Source organism: Cherax quadricarinatus, chromosome 23 (assembly GCF_038502225.1).
Source record: "Cherax quadricarinatus isolate ZL_2023a chromosome 23, ASM3850222v1, whole genome shotgun sequence".
Classification (NCBI taxonomy): domain Eukaryota; kingdom Metazoa; phylum Arthropoda; class Malacostraca; order Decapoda; family Parastacidae; genus Cherax; species Cherax quadricarinatus.
Genome location: NC_091314.1, coordinates 10,233,123 through 10,247,414, shown reverse-complemented (window position 1 = coordinate 10,247,414; position 14,292 = coordinate 10,233,123). Strand labels below are relative to the sequence as shown.

The 14,292-nt window shown below is 35.2% G+C and overlaps 1 protein-coding gene across 10 annotated transcripts in view; it reads left to right on the top strand.

Annotated features, from left to right (window-relative positions):
• Positions 1 to 14,292, top strand: part of LOC128685599 (protein bric-a-brac 1-like) — a 518,998-nt gene that overhangs the window by 464,618 nt on the left and 40,088 nt on the right. For 5 of the 10 annotated variants that reach the window (XM_070087900.1, XM_070087895.1, XM_070087892.1 and 2 more), the window contains one exon: positions 9,683 to 14,274. The exons of the other annotated variants lie outside the window; for them this stretch is intronic. In XM_070087900.1, coding sequence (XP_069944001.1) covers positions 9,683 to 10,096 — 414 coding nt within the window. In that variant the 3' untranslated portion in view covers positions 10,097 to 14,274. Of the gene's footprint in view, positions 1 to 9,682; positions 14,275 to 14,292 lie in introns of those variants that run through there. 10 annotated transcript variants of the gene reach the window in all.

Sequence of the window (14,292 nt, the reverse complement as noted above, 5' to 3'; positions counted from 1 at the left end):
TGTGCACCACATAAAACAAATCCTGCAGCACACAGTGCATAATGAGAGAAAAACCTGAGGCCGTAATTTTCGATTAAAACCGACTTTGCAGCTTTTTTGTACTTTTTTTATAGTTTTATTTGCGATTTCTTGGTCTCATTTGATAGAATCGAAAATACGTTACAGAAATAGAGATGATTTTGATTCTTTTTAATAATGGAAATGGGTTGAAAGTGAGCTCAAAATAGCAGAAATGTTAAATTTTTGCCGATGTTCCAGAGTAAACAAATGATCCCACACGTCTAATACATGCCAGCTAGTGGGTCTACTATACGTTCACAAATGTTTACCTGGAGTTTACCTGGAGAGAGTTCCGGGGGTCAATGCCCCCATGGCCCGGTCTGTGACCAGGCCTCCTGGTGGCTTAGAGCCTGATCAACCAGGCTGTGGTGATATTATTTATACAATTATTACAGTATTGCATAACAGTAAATCTTCTATTTTTTGGTTTGAATAAATATTCATTATGTGAATAAAATATCAAAATGGAATTCATTTGTAAAGCCTGAAAACATAACTAATGAACAGAGGAAATGTTAGTTAAGTTCCAGGAATGCCTGCAAAATTACCAATTTCCGATCACTTTATTTTGTAGTTGAAACGGTTGACTTGGCGATTTCTTGTGCTCAATCGATAGAATAGAAGTAATACTAGTGAAATAGCTAAGAATTTGGTCGACTGGAGTAATATAATTGGCCTAAAATGGGAATCAAAGTCAGCAAAATTGCCGATGCATAAATATCGCTGACACATCAAAATTCGCGAGAGCATAATTTCGTCAATTTTCCACCAAATTTCATACTTTTTGTTTTATTACCTTCTGTGAAGGCTTACTCAGCCCTGTAATAACTTCAGACAGTATTACCAAGGCTGGCTCCTCCTCAGGAAAATTAATGAATAGAAAAAGAAATAATAACAGACAAACATAAACACTTTATTATATAGAAAATATAAAATATAAAACACTTAAATATGAAATATTAATCCTACATTAAAGAAAATGAAAAATTAAAAATATAAATGATAACTGAATTCAACGCTAATATATATAATAACTCAGCAAAAAGCTGCAGTGCGATTGAGTACTAACTCCTGCATTAGACAACACACTCCACCTCTTTTCAAGAGTCTTAACTTGCTAAATATACAAAACATCCACACTTATTATTGTACCTACTACATACACAGAACACTATACTCTAATGTAAACCCTCCTCTCAAACTCCTCCTTAATAACTATAACAGAACACACAACCATAATACGAGACAGGTCTGGTGTTGGTGACACTGTGTTGTTGAAATCGTAGCCATTGCTGATGATGGGGGGGGGGTCGCAGGTGTTGGTTACGACCCACTGGCTAGTTCTTCACAGTATAGCCTTGAGTATTATATCCCGATGACAGGAAAGCAGGTTCTTTACCGCTGCAATGATGAGGGGTTACATCCTGCAATTTCATACAGGTGCACAGGTAATTAAATCCAAAAAGGGGAAGTCTCAGGACGTTAGTCCATCTCCACCAGTTCTTCTCGTTGATTGACAGGTGACCCTCTCTGTCATCCAAGCTGAAAAGATAGACAGGTTACCCACTGCTTAAATAATCACTCTCCATGATAAGTACAATACCTAAAAGATGTGGTGATTATTACAACAGTCAACATAGAGCAAGGCTGAAAAGACTAAGTTTATTATTGGTCAAAAGTGAAGCTTTCAACCCATAAATCCACTAGAATACAAGGCAGGCATGTACTTACAGTAGTGCTGGGAGCTGTGAGTCTAGTGATTACTGTTTGGACCAGAGCCCCACACGTCACCTTTTGGGGGGGGGGGGAGGGGAAGGAATAGCAGGAGCTAGACTGACCCTACCTTAACAAGCAGCCAGCAGTCAAACTATCACTTTTGGGGTGGGGGAAAAAGGCAGGAATAGCGGGAGCTTGACTTACCCTACCTTAACAAGTAGCCGGCAATGAAACTATCACTTTCGGGGAGGGGGAAAAAAGGCGGGAATAGCGGGAGCTTGACTTACCCTACCTTAACAAGTAGCTGGCAATGAAACTATTGTTACTATATACTCCCTCGCTACACCTATCTATTGAACTTTTCTCTCACACCTTCAGAAAAAGATTCTCTACCATTTCATAAGAAAAAATAACAAAATTATTTTTGGGAAGTTCTTAGACACTGGTGCGCACTTTGAAATTTGGCCTTTGGACCCTGAAAGGGTTAAAGGCTTAAGGTGATTTGCTGTGGTTGAGCCCCATGCACAGATACCATAGGTGAGGTAAGGGTAAATGAGAGAGTGGTACAAAGCTAGAAGAGCTGATTGGGGTACATAGTACTGTATCTTTGAAAGGATACCTACTGTTTTGGAGACTTTCTTGGAAATTTACTGTATGTGTGTCCGAAATTTGAGACTGCATTCAAGGTGGAGACCTAGAAATTTGCCCCCTGCCTGTCTCAAAATAGGTGAACCATTTATCAGTATGTTTAGCTGTACATTTGAAGCTCTGTTTCCAAAAAGCATGAAGTAGGTTTTGTCTATATTGAGAGTAAGTTTGTTGGTAATAATCCAAGTAGATATTTTTAGCAGTTCAACATTTACTGTGTTAGTATAGTTAGGTTTGGGTGAGAAAAGACAAGTTGTGTCATCTGCAAATAAAATGCATTTAAGGAGATTAGATGCATTTGGTAAGTCATTGATGTAAATGAGAAAGAGAAGTGGGCCAGGAATGCTCCCCTGTGGGACTCCAACAAGAACAGGTTGTGTTGTGGAGCTGGCTCCATTTGTGTATACATACTGGGTTCTGTTGTTAAGATAAGATTTTAGATAATCAAGAGAGTGCCCTCTGACTCCGTAATGTTCGAGATTTTGGTGCAAAAGGTCATGGTCAACTGCATCAAAAGCTTTTCGTAAGTCTATGGAAAGTCCCAGGGGAAATTCATTTTTCTCAAGTGCAAGAAGATATACATGTATTAGTTCGAGCATATGTATAATAGCATCATTAGTACTTTTTTTTCGATCTGAGCCCAAACTGACATGGGTTGAGTATGTTGTGGGATACGAAGTAGGAGTAGACTCGTTTGTGAATTAATTTTTCGAAGATTTTAGATAGTAGGGGCAGGTTTGATATAGGCCTATAATTGTTCAGTTCAGTTGGATCACCTCCTTTGAGAATCGGGGTGACTCTTGCTGTCTTGATTATGGATGGGAAGGTGGAAGATTCAATGGATTTGTTAAAAAAGAGTTGCAATAATTGGTGACAACACATGAGAAGCTTTTTTATACATGAGTGGTGGTAAGTTATTTAGGTCTCCTGTCTTGTTATTTAGTGTTTTGATGATAAGCAATATTTCAGTAGGATTTGTTGGGGCTAAAAATAGAGTATTTGGGTAGTTGCCAGTGAGGTAGTCTTATGGTTGAATGTTTGTGCTTGGGATTTTACTTGCTAGTTTTGTTCCTACGGTAGAGAAAAAGACATTAAGTTTGTTGGCAGTATCGGTTGGCTGAAGGAGAGGTTCGTCTGGTTTAGTTAACCCCTTCAGGGTCAAGACCCAATATCTGAGACTTGTCCACAGGGTCCAAGAATTTTCAAAAAAAAAATTTTTTTTATTTTTTCCTATGAAATGGTAGAGAATCTTTTTCTGAAGGTAATAAAACAAAAATTACAAAATTTGATGGAAAATTGACGAAATTATGCTCGCGAATTTTGATGCATCAGCGATATTTACGCATCAGTGATTTTGCCAACTTTGACTCCCATTTTAGGCCAGTTACATTATTCTAGTCGACCAAATTCTTAGCCATTTCGCTAGTATTACTTCTATTTTATTGACTGAGCACAAGAAATCACCAAGTCAACTGTTTAAAGTACCCAATAAAGTGGTCAAAAATTGGTAATTTGGCCAATTTAACACAGAGTTCAAAATATTCCAATTTCAAAATAGGATCCAGAATAAACAATGCAGACATTCCTGGCACTAAACTAACATTTCTTCCGTTCATTAGTTACATTTTCAGGCTTTACAAATGAATTCCATTCTGATTTTTTATTCACATAATGAATTTTTTTCAAACCAAAAAATGGAAGATTTACTGTTATGCAATATTGTAATAATTGTATAAATAATATCACCACATTCGTGAAAGTATATTAGAGCCACCAGCTGACGTGTATTAGATGTGTGATGTCATGTGTCATTTAACATTTCGGCTACTTTGAGCTCAGTTTCAAGCCATTTTCAGTACTAAAACCAATCAAAATCAACTCTATCTGAGTGAGCTGAGCTCACTCTGCATATGTGTTTATGTTTCCATGGTGTAGAACTACAGTTTGGACCCAGAACTCAAAACCATAGAACTACAGCATAGACCCTGAAAGGGTTAAGGTAATACAGTGGTCCCTCGATAATCGTAAAGCTCGATAGTCGTAATTTTCGAAAATCGTAACGTTATTTTCATCAAAACATTGGCTCGTGAATCGTCGTTTGACTCGCAAATAGTCGTTCGCCTGGGACGTGTACACACAGCCCTGACAGCCCTGAGCCGCCTCACACTCAATTCTCAGCCAGTGTGCCATTGTTTATCAGTGAGTGAGGATGATCCCATGAGTTCACATGATACATTCCATAATATTCCATTTATTTTAGTGCTTGCAGCTGCTAATTAAGTCACCATGGCTCCAAAGAAACCTTCTAGTGCCAGCCCTTTGGTAAAGAATGTGAGAAACACACATAATTTAAGAAAAAGTTTGTAGAAAAATACAAAGGTGGTGGTGGTAGAGTGGAAGCAGTTGTGATAGTGGTTGATGGTGGTATAGGGTGGTAGTGATAGTGGTAGAAGGTGGTAGTGATGGTGGTAGCAGTTGTAATAGTGGTAGGTGGTAGTGATGGTGATAGCAGTTGTAATAGTGGTAGAAGGTGGTAATGATGGTGGTAGAAGTTGCAATAGTGGTAGAAGGTGGTAGTGATGGTGGTAGATGGTGGTAGTGGTTGTGATGGTGGTTGAGGGTGCCCTCTTCAGTGATTCAGCGATACTACTAACTCCTCCAATGTTGTTGGAGTTATATAGGGCTACAGAAAACACCGCCGCCTTAGCTGCTGCTTCACCACCATTATGAACGGCTTACTCTCAGTGGCTCTTATACACCCAACAACAACACAATACCTTGTGACATACATAATGACTTATTTTATTCATTCTAGAGTATATTCCATGTTTCTATGTTATTAGTATTGTTTATTATGTCATATTAGTTGAATTGTGATAGATAAATAAGCCGCAGAGTTGATATTAGTGTCATATTCTCCAACAATAAACTCGCCATCCCTCCCTCACACAACCAAGTCTTCAATAAAGGTAAGTGTGATGTTAAATAAGAACATAAGAACTTAAGAAAGGAGGAACACTGCAACAGGCCTGGTGGCCCATACTAGGCAGGTCCTTCACAAATCCAACCCACTAACAGAGCAACTGCTACCCAAGTAAAAAGCTCAGGTGCAAGTCTGACTCAAATCCAACCCCTCTCACTCATGTATTTATCCAACCTAAATTTGAAACTACCCAATGTTTTAGCTTCGATCACCCTACTAGGGAGACCGTTTCACTCATCAAGTACCCCTATTACCAATGTTCATTTACATTTTATTAGTGCTTTACATTTATTTGGTATTCTTTTCTGCATGTAAATCTATATTTAAGCTAGGGAAGTGACCCCTGAAGTGACCTAGAGTCCTTATGATCCTAATTGATCTGGCCTACAATTGGGTATGACTGTGTAGCCAGGTATGGAATAGATGTTTGTAACATCATGTTTTAGCCATGTTTCAGTGAGAGTAATGATAGACATACTGACATTTAGAGAATTCAGTAGTGCCTGGAGGACATTATAATTGAATACTGTTATGTTATTGTTGGCACTGAGTAGTGTCTTTGCCTGACTAGCAGTGTAATAAAGGCATTCGTTGTTAGAATCACGTGTGTGACTTAACCCTTTCAGGATTTTTGACGTACTAGTATGTCTTACGCACCAGTGTTGGTGACGTACTAGTACGCATAAATCATAGCACCCTCAAATCTAGCAGGAAGAGGCTGGTAGGCCAAGATGTGAAAGAATGGGTCTATGTGCGTCAGTGTGTGCAGTATAAAAAAAATAAATCCTGCAGGACACAGTGCATAATGAGGAAAAAAAAAACAACGACTTTGCAGTCTATTTTTGTATGTTATTTATGGTTGTAGTATTCTCGTTTTCTTGGTCTCGTTTGATAGAATGGAAGATATATTACAGAAATAGAGATAATTTTGATTGGTTTCACGATGACAAGTACCTTGAAATTGAGCACAAAGTAGCGAAAATGTTTGATATTTGCCGATGTTCAAGTGTAAACAAATCATGCCACGCGTCCAATACCCATCAACTAGTGAATCTAATATTCTTGCACAAGTGCGCTGATATTATTTATACCATTTTTACAATGATGCAGTATTATACATAACAGTAAATCTTTTTTTTTGTGAGAAAAAAAATTCAAAATAGAAAGCAAAAGTAATGTAAGAGGGGCCTGGAGAAGTGACTAATGAACAGATAAAATGTTATTTTAGTGCCAGGAGTGTCTGTCTTGTTTATTCTGGACCCTATTTTTAAATTAATATCTTTTAAAATTTGTGTGAAATTGGCCAAATTACCAATTTCTGACCACTTTATTGGGTAGTTGAAATTACTAAATGGGCAGTTTCTTGTACTCACTCGATAGAACAAATGGAATTCCAGCGAGATAGCTATGATTTTAGTAGACTGAAACATTGGAATTGGCCGAAAATATGGCTCAAAGTAGGCGAAATTGCCGATGCGTAAATATCGTTGAGATCAATAACTTCGTGATAGAATAATTCCGTAAGTTTTCCATAAAATTTCATACTTTTGGTGCCATTATGATTGGAAAAAGCTTCTCTATCATTATATATATATATATATATATATATATATATATATATATATATATATATATATATATATATATATATATATATATATATATATATATATATATATATATATATATGCAATAAGATCACAGTAAAGAAGTGATTTCAGAATATGCAAAACAACCACTCTGAAAGAATAGAGAAATTCCAAGCGCTTTCATGACTATTCACATTATCAAGTTCCTCGATAATGTGAGTAGTCACGAAAGCACTTGGAATTTCTCTATTCTTTCAGAGCGGTTGTTTTGCATCTATATATATATATATATATATATATATATATATATATATATATATATATATATATATATATATATATATATATATATATATATATATATATATATATATATATATATATATATATATATATATATATATATATATATATATGCAATAAGATCACAGTAAACAGGTGATTTCAGAATATGCAAAACAACCACTCTGAAAGAATAGAGAAATTCCAATATATATGTGTATATATGTGTATATATGTATATATACACACACACCTACCATCCGAGTTCGGTTCCGAGAAACCAGTCATAAGTCGAAATGGTCGTAAGTCGAACTTTACTACTGAATATCAACAAAACATTTTTGTAATGACTTTATTTTATTGTTTTATTTTGGTATTTCATGTTTTACTTTACTTTTTATGCTGTTAGTACTGTATTTTATACTGTAAGGTTTAGGATAAACACTGTGTACAACACAAATAGTTGTTTATTTCCCAGAAATTTGGCATAAAAAAACACGGTCGTAAGTCGAGCAGGTCATAAGTCGGATGATAGGTGTGTGTATATATGTATATATATATATATATATATATATATATACATATATATATATATATATATATATATATATATATATATATATATATATATATATATATATATACATTTTTTTTTTTTTTTTTTTTTTTTTTTTTTGCAAGCATATGACTAATGCAAGTTTAACGATGTATAAATAGTATAAAGATAACTATTAATGTTGCACTGGAGGTGATATGAGAGCTTAAACAAGCAGTACAAAGTCCGGGTAGCAGAAGTACTATTCTACAGATTGCACAGATACTAAACAAGTAATATTAATGCAAAAAGTACAAAGTTAAAAGATAGTAAAAAAAGGTCTTGAATAAAATTTAAATAATAAGATTTGACTTAAATAAGGAAAATGTATTTATAAAAAAGAAATGATTTTTGCCTTTTTTGCCAGGTCTCTACAGTGTTTTAGAAATGCTGGAGTATATATGAAACTCCTTGAAGCACTGTGTAAGATGAGTGTTACTCCACTGCTGACAGTGCAGCAAAAGAGTGACATTTGATGATCATGCACTTCCTTAGCTTTATTTTTCACTGTTACACATAAACATGTCTGTCTGTCTATCTGTTTGTTTCTGTCTATTTGTCTGTCTATGTTTATCTCTGTCTCTGCTTATCTTACAAGTGAAAATGTGTATTACTTGCCAGTCATGCTTATTATGCCTTATATCTGCAAGCATAGTATAACACTTTGTCTGGATTTTTGGGGTTATCCTAGGTAATTTACATTATGTATAACTGTATTTATGTGTACCTGTGAGATAAAGACAAAGATAGACAGAGACAGAGATAAACAGAGACAGAGACACAGATAGACAGAGACAGAGATAACAAGAGACAGAGATAGATACAGACAGACAGAAGGAGATAGAGACAGCCAAAGCAAATCAGCCAATCAAGCCAGCTGGCCACACAACCAGCCGGCCTGCCGAACATATATTACACGTTCCAGAATTGTTCCTCTTTACTTAGGGCATACATTATAGAACATTCTGGCAGGATGACACTACCAGTGGTATCAAAATTGAAAGGATGTTACACATTGGTTATTATTGAGGTTTTTTATATTTCTTTGGTGTTTCCTGCGAGTATCTGAAGCTCGCTCATAACTCAGATTTTGGCTCTCAACTCAAAGCAAAAAATTGACTGAGCGAGGGCTCATAACTCGGAAAACTCATAAGTTGGGGCACTCATAAGTCAAGGTACTACTGTAGTGGAGATGGTGGAGGCTAACTTCATACATGAAATGTAAATAGGACAAAACCCATGAAAATTGAGAGGTAAAATAATATTGTATAATATTGGTTAGGAAGTAGGGCATAGGAGCTATAGCTTGATTAATGTAAAGACAAATATAATATTAATAATAATTGTTTTAAGCCTACATAGATATTGCAATGAATAAATTTACTGTTTATGTACAGATTATGTACATGAACCATTTAAGTACAGAATTCTGTTCATAATAAAGTGGATTAGATTACAGTGGCAAACACAAATGACTGGACTTGAGTCCTGGAGGTGGGAAGTACGTACAGTGCCTGCACTCTGAAGGATGGGTGGGGATATTACAGTTTGGAGGGGCATCTGAACTGTAATGTTGGTGCACCTCTGGCAAGACTGTGATGGAGTGAATGATCATGAAAGTTTTTTTTTTTTTTTTTTTTTTTTTTTTTTTTTTTTTTTTTTTTTTTTTTTTTTTTTTTTTTTTTTTTTTTTTTGGTCACCCTATCACAGTGGGAGATGGCTGGTGTGTTAAAAAGTGACTTAATTCCAAGATTAATTTTTAATTCCAACTCCTACTTTCAACCTCAATAAGACAGGCATTTTCTACAGGTGAGGCTGGATGCTGAGGCTCACTTGACTGACGGGAACAGAGTTACAGACGGAACGAACAAGAATCTCACCATGGGCAGGATACACCGATGTACCTACTGTACCTACTACACTGTCCAGTCCTCTCATTTAACAAATCACATGCGAACACACACTGGAGAAAAACCCTTTGCCTGTCCTCACTGCCCATTTCGTTGCTCCCAAAATGGGAATCTTAAAATTCATCTTCGTATACACACTGGGGAGAAGCCCTATAATTGTCCACATTGCCCATATCAAGCCTCAATCAGCAGCCATTTAAAACGACACTTAAAAATTCATACAGTGGAGAAACCATTTTCTTGCCCTCATTGTCTTTATCAGACTACCAATGGTAGTGAGCTAAAGAAACACATACTTACACATTCTGGCTAGAGTTTGTTATGCTTGGTGGGTGTCTACCTTCCTACAGTAAATAGATCCTTTATTTATGGATAATGTTAAACTTTATTTATATTTCAGTGAAGTAGATTTTATATTCAGAATATTTTTCTTAGGTCTCTTACTATTTATAATTATTGCATCTATTTGTGGTTATGTGAGTATACAGTGGACCCCTGACTTACAATCAGCTCCCAACTCGAACAATTATGTAAGTTTATTTTTGTAAGTGCTTTTGTAAGTGTATTTTTGGGGGTCTGAAATGGACTAATCTAATTTACAATATTCCTTATGGGAGCAAATTCGTTCAGTAATAGCACCCAAACAGCTTTCTGGAACGAATTAATATCATAAGTCGGGGGTCCACTGTAGCTACACTTGAGGCAGCCCTTCTCTTCAGTTACCATAGGGGTATGTCAGGTGATAGGTTTACCTGTTTGTAATTATTTATTTGAATTTACAGCAGGGCTTTGTTCATGACATCCTGCCTTCCTTAATTGTTATCTTCATTTTTACATTTTCAGTGGATTTCATTACACTATTAGCTGTTGCAGCTATCTGTACTACCAGTATTTAAAAAGTATTATAATTCATTCATTTCAACTTATTTATTTATATTTTAATATTGTGGTCCTTTGTTCTTCCTGTTGGTGATTCTAAAAATTTTTCTCTATCTGCTTTTTCATATATTTTTATAAATTTATATTTGATTACTATGTTTTCCTTATTCCTTTATATTCCAAAGACATTTACAAAGCTTCTTTTCTTTCTCTGGTAGGTCATTTTGAAGCTCGAGGAGCCATTTTGTTGCATATTTTCTTGTGTTTTATCTGTTTTTCTTTAGGGCCAGTCTCCATACTGCAGCTACACTCTCAGTAATACATTGATGTGATCTCCTGTTGATAACCTGCTATTCTTTATCATTCAATTTTTTTCACACACTTTTAGGATTATATTGCAATTCTCTTTCCATTTTCACCCATTTCAATTATTTGATAATCATCAGTGTTAAATTCCATCATCCATTTATTATGTTTCTGTCTTAATTTATGTAAATTTTCCTCCAGTGATGCATATTTTCATCTGCAAGTTCTGCAGTCGTATATATTTGTAGTAATTAGTTATTCCATCTGGCCCATCATCTGTACAGATGAAGACCATCACTGGGGCCAGTATGGATCCTTGTGGTACTCTTCTAGTCACTCTGCACTGTACGGATGACTTTCCTATTACACTCTCACTCTTCTTATCATTTCTCCTTGAGGGGTCATTGTTTTCCCATCTATTTCACATATCAGGAATTTTGCTCTAGCTCTCCTTTCTACAAAGATTGCTTCTTCTTCTTCTTCTTCTTTTCTCTCTCTCTCTCTCATTCATTTGCATGCATGCACACACATACATGCACACACATACATGCACACACACATGCATGCACATACACACAAATACTGATGATTATTGTAACTTTATTAGTGATATTTTCATGCCTTTTTTTCTGTTCATGCCTTTTTTTTCTGCAACTGCAGTTACTGATACTGTTTGTTTTTTTATGTAGTTTGTAACATCAGTAGTTTGGAACTTCTACCTGAAATCACTACTGCTTCCTGACCAGCATGATAACTCCACTTACTGTTTTTCTATTTAGAAATCACCTGGGAGACTGGCATTTGTCACCATTTCCCTTAATTTGGTGATTATGACATATTGTACATTTGGGTCCTTGTCTTTCAGTATATCTTTGTATTTACTTATTTTATTTGACATTACTTTATTGCATTTACCATATATACTTGAGCTCCAGTATATGAAATATAGATACACAGGCATATTCACATCAGTGACTACTCATACTTACATCAGAATTTTATTCATAAATTTTAATTCTAAGGCCAATTTTTTGACAGAATTTAGTGGGTCAACCTATTCATGGGTAATATTGCTGAAGGGTTGAAATTTATAAACTTTAATCCCTATTATGTAGAAGACAAGAAGAGAGTAGCACAGCAGTAAGTTTATTGGCCATGACAGACGTCATGCCCACAGTCACACATTCAACTCATCTACAACTATTCCAAAATCATTGCTTTATTTCCTATATAATAACAGAAAACATAAATAGAAGAGCACTGTAGCAGGCTTGTTAACCCATACTAAGCAAATCAAACTCACCCAAGCATTCCCACTTATGCATTTTTCCAAACTTTGTAAATTGTTCTACTCATCTACAGTTCTGTTGCCAAACTAGCAGATTTCTGTATCATTTTTTAATCTAAGTTTATCCAATTTGAATCCATTGTTTTGAGTTCTATTTTTTTGTAGATATGTTTAAAACTTTATTTGCAACCCCTTTATTACTATATTTACTGCACAGTAAAATCCTGCATGCAAGAGATAAACCTAACATCTCAAACATTAAGATGGCCAGTCATTACAGCACTGTATGTGGGATCACAGTTTGAGGGCTAAGTGATGGAAGATGAAGGTAGTGTCAGATGCAACATTCCTCTTAAATATGTATAATTTAATGGTTGGGTGAGAATAGTGCCTGTAGAATGCAAGTAAGTAAGACTTGTTTTTATATAGGAAAGCACTGGTCTGGCAATAAGGCTGTACAGTATATGAGTGGGAATGGTTGGACCTGCCTAGCATAAGTCAGTAAGTGCTTCTCTGTTCATATATAGGAAAGCACTATATTGACAGTTCAGTTGTGTATGAGTGGGAGTGATTGAGTAATAGTTGAACCTGCTAGCATGGGCTAGTAAGCCTGCTGCAGTGCTCCTTTCTTCTTATGTAAGAAAGTACTCATCATTCCCACTCACTGTCAGTGAGTGGGAATGATGTGAGATGTTTAGGACCTACTAGCACCAACCAGTAGGCCTACTACAGTGTTGCTCTATCATTATTAGACAGAAAGACTTCCCTTAGTTTTGAATGGAGCAAGTCATGATGCTCACCTGACTCTGATACAGTGACTGCAACACAGCATCACCTCAATTTGAGATTTTTTTTCACTTTAAGTGAACACATATATGCAGCTTTCTGAATGTTTTACTGAGGCCAAATCACATTTTAATGATGAGTTAATATTACACGTTCATGGTAAAGTAATACTACACAGGTACCAGAAAACAAAGTAATGATATACAGGTATATATATGTCAGTGACTGATAAATTAGACACGTGTGCAACACTTCGGTGTCTAATTTATCAACATGTCAGTTCTCTGAGCCATTTATCTACATGTCAGTGACTACTCTTACTTGCGTCAGAATTTTATTCATAAATTATAATTTATTTGTGTACTTCTTTTTCAGTGGGAAAATATATTAGAGTATTGCAATATGATTTCTTTGTGTTAAATAACATGTATAGTAATTTCAAATTACTTCATTTTACCTTATATTAGATGACCATGTTATAGTTATGAATATTTAGAGTAGACTGTACCAAGATAACACAGTTAGGTTTGTAAGATATAGTCAGTCAGATTCATTTTTATTACTGTTGTCTTATCCAAGACATGGAACTAACATTTGGATTTGGGGAGCTGTTTTCTATAGTGGAGAACATTATCAGTATAACAAAGTATCATCTTTAAATTTTTAAATGCTAAATGTTTTTTCTTACATAAGTTTGCATGTATGTGGGTGAATGAGATTTGTTTGTATATTACTGAGGCTTTGATACCCAGGTATGTGACCGTAACACTGGAATGAGAAAGTGATTATGTTTTAAAGTGCAGTTGATGGGTGTCCATTTTCCATATATGCTTGGAAAGTTTCCATTTCTTAATTATAATATTGTTTTTATTGGCATTATAGTATGTTATAATTTATTATATTTTGCATATAGATGATAATCTAACTTAACCCAACCTAACCTAGATAACATATACTGTATTCAGAAATTCCCTTAAAAGTGTATGTGAGAAATCAACTATTGCTGTAGGAGGATTGGTTGTTTTCCCGACACTGTTGTTCTTAAATATCTAAGAAGTATGTATGTGTACCAAAGATGTGGGATGGGATGAACCAGTGTAATATAGGTGCTGTAATGTTAATTTTTGTCAATTTATTGCTGTGCAATTTATGAATGTGCTTCACTTGTTAAGAATTTACACTGTTTAAAAAATGACCTCAGTTTGCCAATAAAGATTTTTTGTGCATAGTTGTGTTGGCGTTTAATTTCT